This window comes from Aspergillus brunneoviolaceus (assembly GCF_003184695.1).
Source record: "Aspergillus brunneoviolaceus CBS 621.78 unplaced genomic scaffold BO95scaffold_15, whole genome shotgun sequence".
Classification (NCBI taxonomy): Eukaryota; Fungi; Ascomycota; class Eurotiomycetes; order Eurotiales; family Aspergillaceae; genus Aspergillus; species Aspergillus brunneoviolaceus.
The window spans coordinates 134,281-152,707 of record NW_020290745.1 but is presented as its reverse complement, the minus strand read 5'-3'; the positions used below and the strand labels follow the sequence as shown (position 1 = coordinate 152,707).

At 27.9% G+C, this 18,427-nt stretch overlaps 2 protein-coding genes across 2 annotated transcripts; both read left to right on the top strand.

Annotated features, from left to right (window-relative positions):
- The first annotated feature begins 11,954 nt into the window (after window positions 1-11,954).
- BO95DRAFT_440417 (lysophospholipid acyltransferase family protein) lies at window positions 11,955-13,774 on the top strand. Its single transcript, XM_025585960.1, has 2 exons — window positions 11,955-13,120; window positions 13,185-13,774. Exons 1-2 carry the CDS (start codon window positions 12,375-12,377, stop codon window positions 13,573-13,575), a joined length of 1,137 nt encoding a protein of 378 aa, XP_025444891.1. The 5' UTR covers window positions 11,955-12,374; the 3' UTR covers window positions 13,576-13,774.
- Window positions 13,775-13,968: 194 nt separating this feature from the next.
- Window positions 13,969-17,990, top strand: BO95DRAFT_408414 (putative RNA polymerase II transcription elongation factor (Ctr9); the record flags this gene model as incomplete). Its single annotated transcript, XM_025584105.1, has 3 exons — window positions 13,969-15,101; window positions 15,168-17,816; window positions 17,883-17,990. The coding sequence occupies exons 1-3, from the start codon at window positions 14,247-14,249 to the stop codon at window positions 17,988-17,990; spliced, it is 3,612 nt and encodes a 1,203-aa protein (XP_025444890.1). The 5' UTR covers window positions 13,969-14,246.
- Between the last annotated feature and the right edge of the window lie 437 nt (window positions 17,991-18,427).

Sequence of the window (18,427 nt, the reverse complement as noted above, 5' to 3'; positions counted from 1 at the left end):
TATTTTTTAGTATATTAATTAAAGTCTAATTTTTATTAATTTAAAAAATCTATTAAAAAGCTATTAAAATATATTTAATAATAAATCTAGTTTCTATTAAAATACTACTTATATATTATAGATATTATAGTATTAAAAATATAGTTAGATATAAAATTTTTTATATTAATAATATTGAAATTCTTAATACTAGTTTTTAAATAATATAAATCGAAAAAAATCTTAGATATAATAAGTATATCGGCTAAATAATAGTAAATAATAGAGTGGCTAACGGCCAGGTCAGGTCAGGTTAATTGGAATTTTTATACCTGACCGCCAGGTTATAGCCAGGTTAAGAAAATTTTTATATCTAACTACGGTATAGCTAAAAAAAAAACAATTAATTATTTTAATTATTTTTAATACTAAGATCTGTCTATTATATTTATTTGGGCTCTAGTACAGTTAAGATATATTTAGATTAAATAGTTATTAATCTAACTATTTTAACCGTTGTCTAAAAGTATATAAAAATAAGCTTTTAAAATCAAAAAAAAATAACTAAGAGAAGTATTAGTATCTTTTTTATCTCTATTTTAAAAAATTAATTAGAGATTTCTAATAATATTAATAAAATTCAGCTTTTTATAAAATTATGGTTCTTACAGCGAGAAATATATATAAAAATATATAATTATAGCTCGGTTTAAGCCGTATATTTTAATTATAATATAATATAATATCAGAAAAACTATATATTTACTAATAATCAGACTACTAAAAATAAATATACTATTTTTATTTTATTATTCTTTTTTTTACTTCAGCTTAGATAGTCTATTATATTTTTATTTTTATTTAAAAGAGCTGAATTATCTGTATAATAGATTAAACTTAAAAAAAAACCTATATAATATTATTTATATAATTTTTTTCGGCAACTGTACTTTCTAATAATTATTTTATTAAATATTAAATACTATAAGAACAGTCTACTATTTTTATTTTTTTAATCTAATTAACCTTTTTTATTCTTTTTATTTAATTAATTTTTTTGATCTGTTTAATCTTTTTGATTTTAAGTATTCTAAAGACCTGCTATTAACTATACTAATCTTATTTTATTTATTCAGTTTAACCGACTTTTCTGTATAATAATAATATATATTCCGAAGTCTTTTTATACTTTCTTTTTTTTTTCTTTTTCTTTTTATACTTAAAATTCTTATATCTTAGTATTAAATAAATTAGTTTTTAATTATTTAAACAGCTCTTACAGATACTGTATCTTTTATAAAGAACTTTATATAAGTTTTTTTTAGACCTTTTTTATAAATATTAAAGTAATCTGACTAATCTGACTAATTTAACCGACTAAAATAAATAAGATGCGGTAGATATCTTAGCTGTATTTAAAATATAATAGATTATATTTATATAAAAATATATTTTAAAATAAAATAAACTATTTTTATAGAATTTTTTATTTTTTTTTTATATCTATTATTTGCAGAATAGTCTTAGAATTATAAGTTAATTATAGTTATCTGGTTTATTTTTAGAGAATATTATCAAGCTTTTTTTTTCTGTTTTTTAAATATTTATAAATTATAATAATACTCAAACTAAAATAAGCTTTTTAAGCCAGATTTTTTCTTTTTTTTTAAATCTTTAGATTATGCGCGTTGTAAAGAATCGGAAGATTATTTTATATCTAACTTATAAAAAAAAATACTTTATTTTTTAAAATTAGTAGTAGAAGATAATTTTTTTTAAAGTCTGTATATAAGCTCGAAAACTGCTATTTTACTTTAATTAAAAAAAGATATTAATAATATAAAATAGTTTTTAGAAAGATATATTATTTTCTAATAAAACTTTTTATATCTACTATATTATCTGTTTTTATATTTTATAATACTCGAAAATTAAAAATTTAGAAACTAGTTCTATAAGCTACTATCTTTATAAGAATTATAAGAAGAAAATACTATTAATAGTATTTAAGCAAATAATTAGTTAGATATTAAATAAAAAGCTATTACAGGTATTTATTTATTCTTTTAATATAAATCTTTTTTAATTATTATTTTTTTTAGATCTTTATAGTCTATAATAAACAGAATTTTCAGAATTAAGTTTTATATTTTATAATTGTTTATTATCTACTATTCTAAACTATTAAGTATATTTAATTTAAATAGATAATTAATCTTATAGTTTTATTTTTCTGCTAAAAATCAAGTTCTTTTAATTAAGCGCAGATTAAAGAATATTTTTTAGAATTATTAAAAGATATATATATACAGCTGTTATTAAAGTTTTTAAATATTAGAAGAATATTGGTTGTAGTAAACTACTAAACTAGTTTTAATTAAAAAATATTTTTTATTTTAACTAGATATTTTTTAATAAAAAATATAAATTATTATAAAGTTCTACTAGGCTTTCGACTGGTATCTGGATCTTATACTAGTAAGAATCTAGCTATAATTATTTTATTAGTTTTATATAAATATAATCTGTTTTATTAATTGTTAGATATAACAACTAATAATATTAGTAATAATAATTTAATATTTAGTATAATCTTATCTAAACTTCGGATTTAGTTCAGCTAAAATATTCAGCTTTATAATACTTTACTTAATCCCGATTTTATAATAATTATTTAAAGCCAGTATTATATATTCTGTCTTATTTATATAATTCAGCTTATAGTTAATATTCTTCTGCGGAAACTTTAGATTAAGATCTTAAACAATACTATTAAATATATATAAAAAAATTATAATAGAAGTCTTAAAGCCTTTTCTGGTATTTTAAGAATTTTTAAAAAGATATATTTTAGAAGCTATCTATAAAAAACTAATATAGAAAGTCTCTACTATAATAAAGACTATCTAAATTAGTCTTTTATAAACAGATTCTAAAGATTTTTTTTTAATAATAGCTAATAATACTAATTCTTAATTATAGATTTAGAAGATTGTATAATTTATAAATATAAGTTTTTAATATTATAAAAAGTTTTAGCTTACTTAATAACTTGAATTAGACTTAGTCTACTATTTTTTTTTTAACTATAAAACTTACTGAAACTTAATCTATTTTATAATTCGCCGGATACTTAATTTTTGTTAAATAATTAACAGTTTTATTTAATATTATAATTATAGTAATATTAATTATCTTTATTTTATTATAATTAAATAGAAATAGATAGAATATCTTCTTAAGCTTTTATATTTTTTTTTTTTATATTATATCTATCTGAGAACAGTAGGCCTACTGTTTATAAAATCTATAATATTTATAATAATTTTTTTAATTATTTAGATTACTTAATTAACCGACTGGTAAGAAAGCGGGCATTCTAAAAAAAAAGATTTTTAAAAACTTACAAAATATATATTAAAAGCTCTAAAAATACTATTATTATATCTACCAGACAGAAGGCTATATTTATATAATTATAATTATTCTAAACCCGATGTTAAAGCTTAAGAAATTTAAAAAGAATATCTAGCTGAATAATAATATTAACTGATATTTTAAATACCGAACTATTTTTAAAAAAATATTCTATTTTTATTATAGTTAGAATCCGGCTATTAATATATTATTAACTATCTTCGGGTTACTATCAGGCCTGGATAAAATCTTTTATAATATTTTTAAATACCGGAAATTCTTACCGGCAGCCGAGATATTTAAAGAACTTAAAGTATATCTAGATATTAAAAATATATAATTTATTAAAATATTTTTAATTAAACTAATACTATTTTAGATATTATAGAATATATTAATATTCTTGTTTACTAGAAGTCCCGCCATAATTAGTTTTTTATTCTCTATTAGATAGCTAGAGATTTTCTTTTAGTTACTATTAATAATATTAGTATTAAATATTTATTTAATAATTCTTAAGATATCTGTTACTATTACTGGAGCCGTCTTTATTCTAATATAATTAAAGTAGTAATACTTTAGATATATACTAATTATTTTACTATTAGTAAAAAGTATTAGAATATTTTTAATAATTTTAATCCGGATTTAATTATTTTTATATTTAAGAAGTAAGAAAAGAATAAGATAATTATTATCTTTTATATTAATAAAAATAAGGATATAAATAATCTTAAAGATAATCTAGAAGATAAATTATTATTAAAAACAAAAAAGCTAGTTTTATTTAAATCTTTAAATATTATATATATTTAGATAAAAATAGAGATCCGGTCTTTTTAATTTCTTCGCTATTATAATTATTGTTCTAAACAGTATAAAAAGTAGTATAATTTTATTAGTTTATTTAATATTAAATTTTATATTTTTTATACTAGATTCTGTAAATATTTTTTTAAAGTATAGTATACCTCTCGGGACTATAGAAAAAGAGATTAAGTAGATTAAACAGATTAAATAAATTAAATAGATTAAATAGATTAAACAGATCGAGCAGATAAGCTAAATCTAAATAATATTATTATACTATAATTAAAAGTATATTATATTTTGTATATTATCTATATAAAAAAAATATATATATTACTAATTAACCTGCGGTTATTAATCTATCTGCTATATCTAATTTTTCTGACTAGTAGATATAAACAGTTAAAATAATAGTTATATTTTAATCTGATTGTAACTGTACGGTTAAAATTTTTTTGTATCTTAACCTGACCGCTAGGTTATGGTCAGGTTAAGGTTAAGGTATAACGGTCAGGTTAATCCACTCTAGTAAATAATTATTAATATTATATTAAAGAATAATAAAAATAAAAGTTTTAAGAAAATAAATTAATAAATAAAATATAAAATAAATAATAAAAATAAGAATAAAAATAATAAGAAAAAAAAATATAAAAAAAATTTAATAAAAAATTAAAATATAAAAATAAATAAAAATATATTAAATTTTTTATTTATATATATATTTTATATTAGATTTTAATTAGATTATTAATAGAATATATACTTTATTTATTATTCTAGAATTTTTTATCTATAAAATATATAATTTATTAAATAATTTTTCTATTATTACAGCGCTGAATTCTATTATTTAAAAAATATTATTAATAAAAATATTTAATTAGAATAAATAATAAAGCTATTTATAGTTATATTATTATATTAAATAATCCGGTTTAGTAAAAAAATATAATTATTATATAATATTTATTATTATAATAATTTATATTTATTATTATAACAGCTGCTTTGGGATTAATATAAATTTATTAGAATTTTAATTTAAATATTTATATTATTATATTATTTATTTCTTTTTTTTATATAATATATTATTCTAAGATCTTTTAAAAAAAGATTTCTTAAGGATTAGTTTTAAAATTAATAAAAAACTATTTTTAATTATTTTACTTGTTTTGTTTAACCAGTATATCTACTGCGTCAAGTAGTTCCTAACAAAATCTAAGGGGTAGAATTAGTCTTGCAAATTTATACTAGATTTCTATTATTCTAATAATAATATATAAAAGATATTATAAATTTAATTATAATAGTTAGATAGAAAAATTTAATATATTTATTTTTTAATAGCTGTTAGAATCTTTAGAAGTCTAATATATTAAGAAACTAGCTTTTAAAATAAGATTTTAATTTTTAAATTTTTAATAGATAGTTTTATAAGATCTTTCTTTTTAAAAATTATTAATTAATATTTTTTATTATAATTTTTTTTGTTACTTTATTAGTTTTTTACTAGTAATTTTATAGATTTTTTTATAGTATAGCTAGTTTATTAATTTAATTTTTAGTTATAAAAATCTTTTTTTAAAAAGTATTAATCTTAGTATATAAATAAAAATTAAATAAATAGTCTAAAAAAGTCTCAAAAAAAGAATAACTAATAATTAAATTTAAAATATTATTATAAATAAATTAAATAAACAACAGTAGAATAGACCAGTTTAAATAATTTTTATTAATAAAATATTAAAAATATTATTTAAAAATCTGATTTATTTTTTAGTTTAATTATTAATCTAAGGTTAAAATATTATTAATAAACAAAGTTTAATTTAAATATAATAAATAATTTAGAACTAGAATTTACTAGTAAAAAATTTTTTTATTTAAGATTATATTTTAAAATAGTTTAAACTAGAGTTTAATCTTTTTATAAAAAAATTTAGCAAGTTCTAAAATAATTATAATATATAAAATAAATAAAAATTAATATTATTTTATAAATCTATTAATAATAATAACAATTAAATCTAAAATATTATTTTTTATTATAATAGAAAACAGATCTATAATAAAATCTATAAATAATTTAATAAAAAATTAGCTAGAAATTGATAGTAATTTAAGCTTGCTATATAATTTATATTTAATAAATATAATTTTTTAATATATAGAATATTTTTAATATAAATAACTTTATTTTTAGAAAAGTTTATTTAATAGAATTTTCTTTTAAAAAAAACTTTTATTTTTAATTATCTAAAATAGTCTGCTAGCTGATTATTATAATAAAGATTTAATAAATATTATTAAAGATTTTATTTTATAAAAATATATAAGTAGTATTTATATATAATAAGATTATTTTTATTAATTTTTTAATATTTTGATTTAGAATTATTTTTTAAAATAGTAAGTTTTTAATAATATATCTTTATATTTTTATTTTAGATTTTTTTAATTAAAAAATATAATTTCTTATTAATTTTAAAATAAAATAAGTTTTTATTTTTATATATTTAGAATATTATTAATATATTAATATATTTATTATAAAATAAACTTACTCTAACAGTTTTAGAATATAATAAATTCTTATATTTATATACTCGAAATACTACTAATATATTAATATATAGATTATAAAATATTTTTATTTTAATAATTTAGCTAACTATTTTTATACTGATTTAATTATATTTAGATTTTAATAAATTTAATATATACTAGCAGATATAGAATTTAAAATTTTTTTATAAAAATATTTTATTATATTTTAGTTAAAATTTTTTTAAAATTAGTTATAATTTTATAAAAGATTTATCAGCTATTTAATATTATATTAATTTTAAAATCTTTATATTAGATAGAACTTTAAATTTTTTTTTATTATTAATAATAAATCGATAGAGTTATATTTATTAAATTAATATTAAATAATAAAATTATAATTATTAAAATATATATATTATTAAGTCTAACAGCTATTTAACTTCAGTTATTTTATAAAAATTTAGAAATTTTAATAATCTAAAAAAATTTTAATAGTATATAATAGTTTTTTAAGATATTAATACTAATACTTAAATAAATAAATAATAATAAAAAATTTTTAATCTAAAATTAAATAGTAAATTTTAATATTATTAAATTTTTTTAATTAAAATATAATAAAATAATATATTTTATAATTATCCGGCTGGAATAGTATTTCTATTATATTTTATTAAAAAACATCTATTTTTATTTAGATCTTTTATTAAAAATCAAAATATTTTAATAAAAATATAATCTTAAAATTATAAAAAAGCTGTTAAAATATTATTATTTTTTTATTAGTTAATATTATTTTTCTAGACTTTTTTCTATTCTGAATATCTTTTAAAAAAGAGATTAATATTAATATAATAAAAAAATAATTTTTAATAAAATATTAATAAAAATTATAGAATTCTAAGAATATTTAGATTTTATAATATATAATTAATATTAGCTATATAAAAATATTAGATATTTATTAAAAATCTATTAATATATTATATAAAAATATAATATATTCTAAAAATTTAATATAATTTTAATAAAAAGTATACTTTAATAGCTTAATATAAAGATTTATTTTTTATAAATATTCTAATACTTAATATAAATAAAAAGTATAAAAAAAGCAGTTTTTTAAAAAAATAAGAATATTATTTAAATAAGTAATATAAATAATATCTAATATATTATAAAAAATTAAGTAAATATAGTTTTAAAATATAGCTGAAGTATTAATTAATTTAAAAAATATAATTAAATATTTAAAATATTTATAATAGATTTAAAAGACTGTTTTCTATTTATTTTTGTATTTAATATAAATTTAGTAATATATATTCTAAATATCTAGTTTAAAAAAATATTTAGCTTTTATAATTCTATTTAGAATTTTTAAAATTAAAAATAAAAAATAATAATTTTTAATTAAAATCTTATTAAGTTTTTTATAATTTATATATAATTGGAGATCTTTATTCTTTTTTAGTATAAAAAAAATAAAAGCTTTTATAGAATTTTTAAAAAATTAAATTTATTCTAATTAAATATTTTTATTAATATAATAATAAAGAGATTAGAGCTTGACTTAAAATAAAAAATAAATAAATTTATATAATAAAATTTTATTATTTTTTAAATTAATAGTATAGTCCGAGGGTTTATAAGAAAAAAATTATTAAAAATAATTAAAAAAAAATATATCTATAAAATTTTAGAATTTAAAAAATAATATAATCTTATTAGATTTAATTTATAAATAATTTAAGAAGACTTTATTTTTTAATAATTAAATATTTTCTAAAAGTTTAATAATAATATAAATATAAATAAGATTTTAAAAAGCTTTTATAAATTTATAAAAAAATAAAATTTTTAATATTTAAATCTTATACTACTACTATTAATTTTATATAAATAGATAAATATATAAATCTTTTAAAATAGTTATTAAAAATAAAATAAGATTTTCAGAAAGATCTAGATTATAATTAATAATTATATAATATTTTATAAATAATTATATAGTTCTTCTTAAATTAGTAGTAATAATAAAAATTTTTTATATATTATAAATATTTATAATAAAATAATTAATTATAATAACTAATAAAACTATAAAATAGACTATATTTAAATAAAATTATTAAATAAACTAATAATTAATAAAATCATTAAATAAACTAATAATTAATAAAATTAATTTTAATATATAAATTTAAGTTTATATAGATTTCAAGTATATTTTTAAAATAAATAAATATATTAAAATAAATAATAGTTTTTATTTTAAACTAGTTTATTAAAAATATAAAGACTTTTTTAACTATTATTTTTTTATTAGTTCTAGTTTAATTTTAATTTTATTTTTATAAGAATATTAGTTAGCTAAATAATATTTATTATTATATTTATAATAATAAAGAATTTTTTTTAATTTCTTTTATTTTAAGAAGACTTAGATAAAAAGAACTTATTATTAAATTATATAAATTTAGATTTTCTAAAAATCTTATTTAAATAATATTTTTAGTTTTTTAGATCTTATTTTCTTTTTTAGTTTAATATATTTTAATAATAAATAATAATAAATACTATTTTTTCTTGAAAATCCGGTAATTTTAATATATATTTATAAATATATTAACTAAATTCTAGTACTAGTTAAAAAAAATTAATATATATTTATTATTTTATTTAAATTTAAAATAATATTCTAAAATATTTAAATAAAAATAAAACTTTTTAGATTTTAATTAGTTTACTGGTAAGTCTGTTTAAGCTATTTTATAATATTAAATTATAAAATAACTATATTTTAAATAAAAAAAAAAGTTTATTAAATAAAATAATCTTATAATTTTTTAATATTTCGGCAGTTTATAAAAGTTTTTTATTAATATATTAATACTATTTCTGCTAATAAATAAAATTTAAATAACTAATTATAGTTAGAATTTTTAATTTTTTATTGAATATTTTTAAAAGATTTTTTTAAAAATATATAATAAATTATAAATCTACTTTATTCTTTATTATAAACTAAACTAAAGAAAAAAAATAGAGATTTTTTTAAATTTAATTTTTTTTATTTAAAAAATAAGGTCGAGCTAGTACAGTGTTATTATAATTTTATTAAAGATTTAATATTTTTATATTTTATTTATAATATTTAAATCTATTTTTTTAATTATTTTAACTATTTTAATTAGTAAATAGTAGTTTATACTTTTTAAATATCTATTTAAATTAAATAATATAATTTAAAGACAGACGAAATATCTTAAAATAATTTTAATAAAAATTTATTAAATAATATATTATTTTTTTTTAAATAACCAAAAAAAGAAGAATTAAAAATTATTAGAAACTATTTAATATAGTAAATATACTAGTTAGATAAGATAAGTAAGACAATTAAAAATAGTTTTTTATTAATTTTAAAATTAATTTTTAAGAAATCTTCTTTTCTAAAGAATCTCAGATTAATATATTATATAAAAAAATAAGTAATATAATAATATAAATATCTAAATTAGAATTTTAATAAATCTATATTAACCTCGAAGAAGCTGCCATAGTGGTAGATATAGACTGCTGTAGCAGTAGGTATTATATAACATCTATACAAAGATCTGAAGCTTATTAAAAAATAGTTTAATTATATTAAAAATACTATATCTAAAAATAAAATTATAAATAAAAATATTTATAATTTTAATAAAACTAGCTTTGCTATAGACTTGGTAGCTATTAGTAAAATAATAATAAAATCTAACTATATAAATAAGCTGTTTTTTATACAGTCTGAAAATCGCAAGTAGATAATATTAATTAAATATATTAATACTTTAAATTAGATCCTATTTTTATATATTATTATTAAAAATAAAATATATATAGAGGCCTGATATAAAAATAATATATTTTATTTTTAAAAAATTAATATCTTACTAAATAATTAAATAAATAATAAAATTAGATTATATTAATTTAAATACTACTTTATTTTTTTAATTAAGAAACAGTAAGTTAAAAAATATAATTTTTTAATTTTTAATAGATATAATTTTTGTTTAATATTTTATTTTGATAAAATCTGCAGCTAGAATAATATTATTTTTATTTATATATTTTTATATTTTTTATATTTTTATTAGTTTTTAGATATTGCCTGCTTTGTGCTGTTAAAAAAATATATATAATAATTTAATTAAATAGCTAATTTACTAAAAAATCTATTATATTAATAAAATTAATTTTTTAAATATATTTTCTAAAGCCTAAGAATTTATTTTTAAAAAATTATTTATATAGAATATCTTTTTAGCTTCCGGCTTAGTATTTTTCTAACTAAATAAAATATTTAAAAAGTTGATATATAGCCTGCAAAAGATTATTTTTATTAAAAATTAAATAACTATTTTTTTATACTAAAAATATCTAAAAAAATAAGATAATTAAAAAAGTATAAAACTATAATTAAAAAATTATTATATAAATATACACGAAGTTCTCTGAAGTTAATAAAAACTATATTATTATATATTATTAAAAACTATAAGATTATATTAAATAAAATAGTTTTATTTAAATAAAAAAATTATAATTTATGGGCTGCAGACGAATATCAGACTAAAAAAAAATAAAATAATTATTAATTAATAGATCTTAAAAAAATTATAATTTATAAAGCTATACAGTTTTTTTATTAGACTTATAAAAAAAATAAAGTTTTAAAAATTTAACAGTCTAATTTTATAGTTAATAAAAAATAATCTTGCTGCTGCACGCCATCTTGCTGTTTTTTATATAATAAAATTAGCTATATATAAATATAGTATCCAGTAAAAGTAAAATATCAAGAATAAATAATTTAAATAGTATAAAAAAATTAATATTTAACTTTAAATTAATACAAAACAGAATTATGAGTTAGGCGTTCTACTCGCTTGCGCGTTCCGCCCGCTTACCGATTACGTTACGGATACGGTAGAGTGATTTAGTTAACTTAACTACATGCAAGATACACAGTGAATACAGTTCGGGTTATGTCATCCCTCAGCTTTCCCCTTCCGGTGATTCACGGAACTGCTGAGGCTCCCGTATAAATACCTTGGATTGGCGGTTTCCCATAACATTTCAACCCCAGAAATGAGGAACCACCGCCTTTCTTTTGCTGGTTTGAGCATGGTTTGACCCAGGCTATTCTGGTCTGTACTTTATACTTTCTGGTTGGATTCTTCCATGCCATCATTGAGAGGCTTTGAAACCTGGAGGCATCCTGGGTTTCGTCCTTGGACTTATTTCTAGCCCCGAACGGGCCTGTTTCTCTTAGTGAGTTTGGGTCGACACCGCTTTTCTTCACTCACCATAGCTATTTGTTGTACAGCTCAGCCCGCGTGACCATGTGGAGGGAATGCTGACCTGGAACTATAAACCTCAGGTTGTCCCGACCATAAAACTCCTACTGTCCAGGCAAGATCCCTGGTTGTCCATCCTCAGCTTATGCCATCATGGAACACGATCTTCGTCAGCGGAAGCATGTGAATGCGACAGCTTCTTCTGTGAACAATAAGTCTCATGCTTATGCTGATGCTGAGCCACGTCTAAAGCATGGCCTTGCCATGCAAATCTTTCGCTCCCTCTTGCTCGCAACATGGTTCAACTGCTGTTGCGTCGCCATCTTAGCAACACAAGTCATTGGCTCCCCACTCTATCTGATCAGCAAGGATTACTACTACGCGTACATGGCGTACACCAAGCAATCGTTTGGACTAGTGATCACGGCTCTTACACAGTGGGGTTGTCCAACCGTCGTGCGCGTTAGCGGAGACAAGAGTGTGCGGAACCAGATTCACCTGACGGAGGATGGACGGTTGCGAACAGATTTCCCAGAGCGACTTGTGATGATCGCTAATCACCAGGTTTATACGGACTGGATTTATCTGTGGTGGGTCGCATATACGAACCAGATGCACGGCCGCATCTTTATTATTTTGAAAGAATCCCTCAAATACATCCCCATCATCGGCCAGGGTATGACTTTCTATGGCTTCATCTTTATGGCTCGGAAGTGGCTCTCGGACAAGCCACGGCTTCAACATCGCTTGGAGAAGTTGAAGACGCAGCACTCGGGATCTCAGTCGAGTTCGCCACAGTATGATCCCATGTGGCTGCTGATCTTTCCCGAGGGAACGAATCTGTCTATAAATACCAAACGACGGAGCGCAGAATACGCGGCGAAACAAGGGCTTCCAACTCTGGAACATCAAATTATTCCCCGGTCGACTGGCCTCTTCTTCTGCCTGCAGCAACTGCGGGGCACCGTTGAGTGGGTTTATGACTGCACTGTAGCCTACGAAGGACCTCCGTAAGTGACCTGGCTATTCCATACTTCCTTCACAAGCTCTAATCAACTCTGTTCATTCGTGCAGAAAAGGTAGCTTACCCGACAAGTACTTCACGCTTCGGTCAACGTATTTGCAAGGTCGACCACCGACCTCTGTTAATATGTATTGGAGACGCTTTGCGGTAGCGGACATTCCACTTGACGATCAAAGCGAGTTTGATGCCTGGATCCGAGCTCGCTGGGCCGAGAAGGACCAGCTTTTGGATGAATGCTTTGAAACCGGCCGATTTCCTACCGAATTGGGAGGCTCTATTGTTGTTGGCACTGATACCCCAGAGCAGACATCTGCGGCAGCCACCGGATATGCTGAGACCCAGGTTCGACTGGGGCACTGGACTGAATTAGGCAGAATATTCATGGTATTGGTGGGCACTGCTTTACTGTGCAGGTTACCTAGGCTATTCGGTCTATTTTGAGGCCGTCAAATGGAGCATTGCAGTGAGAGGAGTAATCAACTCGGTCGGAAGTTTTGAACATTATCATGATATGAAGCGATGCACTCAGAGCCATGACTTCTTTCCTACTCTTATACTTACTTGACGACATGATGAGCATTATTAGTGTACTAGACCCGGCATCATGTAGTGCTAGTTATCAGTCCATGCTTAACAGACGTTGATGCATTAATATGTTAATATGACCAAACTGAGAGTAAGATTAGAGACCAACCAGTGACTGGTGTGACATCTCATGAGTCGAGACGCCAGGCCGACCCTAGCCACATCCCCGGCCGTGTGGCGGTGCTCCCTTTCCAGCCTCAGTTCCCGTCTGTCTCCAACTCTATTCCATCCAACCCTGATCAGGTATTAACCCTCGACTTGACCAAACCTCCGATACGCGAGCGACCAACTACTCACGTGTCCAGCGTCTCCATTGCTATTGCGACTCGAAATCGCTCCTCGAAAGTGCTCTTCTTGCTTGTTTGATCAGCCAGAAGAACCTCCTCCGCGCTGCCCGTTCAAGCTACCGAGTCGACTCCGAACATGACATGAGCTGAGCTGTGTCTCTCTTAAGTCAAGCACCTTTCGCCTTCTTTGATCTTTCTCCACCACAGCCTGCCTACCCGGGCATTGCTTATCTCCAAGCTATGGCGTCTTTCCATAATGGCCACGCCAATGGTACCAACGGCGACTCCCTACCGGCTACGAAATCGCAAGCCAATCTTCGCTTTTCCGACATTCCTTCTGCGATCGATATTCCCGCGTCGACACTTGACAGTGAAGTTGAGGTCAGCCTTGAAGTTCTTCCCGACGATCCTACCGAGCTGTGCACCCTTTTGGAGAATGAGAAAGCCGCCAAAAACTTTTGGGTGACTATCGCGCTCGCGTACGCCAAACAAAACCAACTTGATCATGCGATCGACATCCTCAACAAAGGGTTGGCCTCCGTCGGTCACGGGGCGATCAAGGAGAAACTTGGGCTTTTGAGTTGGGTCTGCTGGCTGTTGATGCTAAAGTGTCGGCAAGCGCCTCGTGTCTTGAACGACTCCGAAATATACACAGATTCTAAGACCAAGGACTACTACCTACAACAAGCGACCTCTACACTGAATGAGGCCTCGCGACTTAATCCAGCTTTTCCCCCACTGTTTCTGGCGCGCGGTGTTCTGTCCCTCTTGCGCGCGTCGATGCAGCCTCTGCGACCCACGCGCACTGGCGGTATTGATACCTCTGAGCGGGCCGAGTCGTTACGCCAGGCACTTAAGTGCTTTGATGAGTCGTCCAAAGCTTTTGGTGGTCGCAATGCAATGGCGATTCTTGGCCATGCACGTGCGCAGTATATGTTGGGTCGCTATGCAGAAGCATTGGAAGGGTATCAGAAAGTATTGATGAAGATGCCTGGGCTACGGGATCCTGATCCCCGCATTGGTATCGGCTGTTGTCTGTGGCAATTGGGATTCAAGGAGCAGGCGAAAGCTGCCTGGGAGCGGGCGCTTGCATTGGTGAGTGGACTCCATCACATGGTGGGCGAGAAGAATATCAGTCCTAACTCGTATACATCATTATAGAACCCCGATTCAAAAGTGGCCAACATTCTCCTTGCAGTCTACTATTTATACGACAGCTCTCGACACTCCACCACAGACCCTGCCTTTGGTTCCTTGTACAAAGTCGCCATGACACAGTACACGCAGAAAGCATTCAAATTGGACAAAGAGTATCCGATGACATGCGCTCTTTTTGGCAGCTACTTCCTTCTACGCAAAGCATATAGCACCGTTGAGAGTCTGGCCCGCAAAGCCATTCAACAGACGGACGTGATGCCGATTGCCAGTGATGGTTGGTATTTGCTCGGTCGGAAAGCACACTATGAAGGCGACCTCGGTCACGCAGCGGAGTATTACAATCGAGCGGATCAGGCCCGCGGTGGCGAGAACGGCTATCTTCCTGCCAAACTAGGTAGTATACAGATGCAGGTTTCCAGCAGCAAAGATCTCGACGGAGCCAAGTTCCGGCTGGAGAAGATCATTCAACAGACCAAAAACCCTGAGAGTATGATTTTGCTCGGTGTCCTCTACGCGGAGGAAGTGTTCGCAGCCAATAGCAAAGACGACAAGTCTGCCGAAGTGAAGAAAGCTATCGGGCTTCTGGAGTCCGTCCGTGCGCTCTGGAAGGACGAGAACAAGAAGATCCTGCCCGATGAGTCAGTCTTGTTGTATCTGTCCCGCCTGTATGAACAGATCGCCCCCGAAAAGAGCATGCAATGCCTCACCCAGCTGGAGGAAATGCAACTCGCGGAGATCCCTGAAGAGGAACGCCCTGAAGGAGTAGAGGACGCGGAGCAGATCAAGGTTGCGCTTCGCAAACAGCTACCTCCGCAATTACTCAACAACATGGGCTGCTTTTTGTATCAAGCTGAGAAGATCGAGTTGGCTCGGACTATGTTTCAATCAGCGCTGGACGCCTGCGTCAAGTCCCAGGAGAAGGAGAGTGAGCTCGACATCGACGCCCTGGTGACCACCATCAGCTACAATCTGGGTCGCGCTTATGAGGCGGCCGACATGCCAGACGATGCCAAGAAGGTATATGGGGGCTTACTGGAGCGTCACGCCGACTACACAGAAGCCAACGCGCGATTGACATACATCGCTCTGCGCCAGAGCCCAACGGAAGAGGGACCCAAGAAGATGGCCAAACTGTACGAGGCCGACGCGACGAACCTCGAGGTACGGGCCCTGTTCGGCTGGTATCTGAGCAAGTCAAAGAAACGCGCGGCCAATCTGGCGGAAGACCACGAGCAGCGCCACTACAAACACACCTTGCAGTATTACGATAAGCATGACCGGTACTCGCTCACGGGAATGGGCAACATTCATCTGTCGGCAGCGCGTGACATGCGACGGGATACGGACCAAGACAAGGAAAAGCGGCGGAAGATGTACGAGCGTGCGGTGGAGTTCTTCGATAAGGCCCTGCAGCTGGATCCGCGGAACGCCTACGCAGCGCAGGGTATCGCGATTGCGCTTGTAGACGACAAGAAGGACCACGCGTCGGCGGTTCACATCTTCTCCAAGGTCCGGGATACCCTGCGCGATGCTAGTGTCTACCTAAACCTCGGCCACGTTTACGCAGAGCTCCGCCAGTTCACGCGATCGATCGAGCATTACGAGGCTGCGCTGTCCCGCGACCGGGCTCGTGACGCGCAGATCCTGGCCTGCTTGGGCCGTGTCTGGTTACTGAAGGGCAAACAGGAGATGAACTTACAGGCCATGAAGACAGCGCTTGACTACGCCCAACGCGCGCATGCCGTTGCGCCAGGCCAGGTTCACCTTGAATTCAACATCGCCTTCGTACAGAACCAGATCGCCTCCTTGACGTACAGTCTTCCGGAGACGCAGAAGACGGTGCAGGACGTGCAGGATGCAGCGGATGGGCTTCACAAGGCCGTGGAAACATTTGGGCGGATTGCGCAAGCCAAGAACCCCCCCTATCCGGCGAGTGCCTTGGAGCAACGCGCCAACATGGGTCGCACGATCATCAAGCAGCTTGAGCGTGCCCTTCAGAGCCAGAAGGATTACGAGGAGAAGAATGCGGCCAAGCTCCAGCAGGCGCGCGAGGCGCGCGAAGCGGAGATCCGGCGCCGAGAGGAGGAGGTGCGCAAGGCGCAGGAGGCCGAGCGAGAGCGCAAACAGCGAGTTGCCGAGGAGCGCCAGCGCATGGTTGAGGAGGCTCAACGATTGGCAGAGCAGCGCGCCGAGGAAGAACGTGCTCGCGAAGAAGCGGAGCTGACTACCGAGTCGGAAACGGGCGCCAAGGTGAAGCGCAAGAAGCGGACAACGTCGAAGCGTAAGAAGAAGGGCACCGAGGACGACTTCATCAACGATGGTGGCGATTCACCCAGTCAGGCGAGAAGCAGCGGCAGTGAGAGCGAGGGTGAGACGGCACCGAAGAAGCGTCGGCGCCTCGAGCGTCGGGCTGGAGGCAAGGTACAGAGCAAATTCAAGAGTAGCGAGATGGTCGTAGACTCGGATGACGATGACGACGAGGCAGTGGCTCCGGCGGACGAGGATCAAGCGATGCGCGACACGGGGGCGGATGATGAAGAGGAAGAGGAAGAAGTGGTACAGCGGCGCCGAGCCAAGGTCACGCGGCGCGTGGCTGATGATGATGACGACGATGAGGAGGATGAGGATGCGAATGCAGAGGTTGGCGCTTCCGTGGCTGGAAGGGGCGCAGGATCTGGGGCTGAGCCTGAAGAAGAAGGTACAGGTACTGGGGCCGAGGACGGAGGAGCTGCTGTTGGGGGCGATGAATATCATGGAGACGACGGGGATGACGGGCTGTTCAGTGAAAACGACGCAGAGGATACCATGATGCAGGATGATGAGTGAGGTCTGTGATCGTGTTGGACCGAGTTGGGAACAAGGTGAGGGGGCGAGGAAATACAAGAAACAAATCAATTGTAGTATTAGGGCATTTGCATTTTGTAACATCAACTCTTCTACCCTACCTACTGGTAGGGTCTTTTCTCGTTTGTATTAACTTGGTTGTCGCGACTATATTAATTAAGCGAAGTTGTCGTCTACAAAGGCCTACTGTGGGTGATATACACAAGCAGAGAGATATTTCTATGCATTCATTTCAGGTGATGGAGGGTTGGCCTGAAAGAATCCAATTATAAGTTAGTTCTATCATAGCTGGTCTACAGAGCACCTGAGGAGTATCTGAGTTAGTGCTTATACAAATTATTGGTGAGTGGTTGGTATATGGACTCGGAAGCCGATCGATCACCCTTTCTTTTGGATTTCAAGTCAGTGGCTGGTGCAGC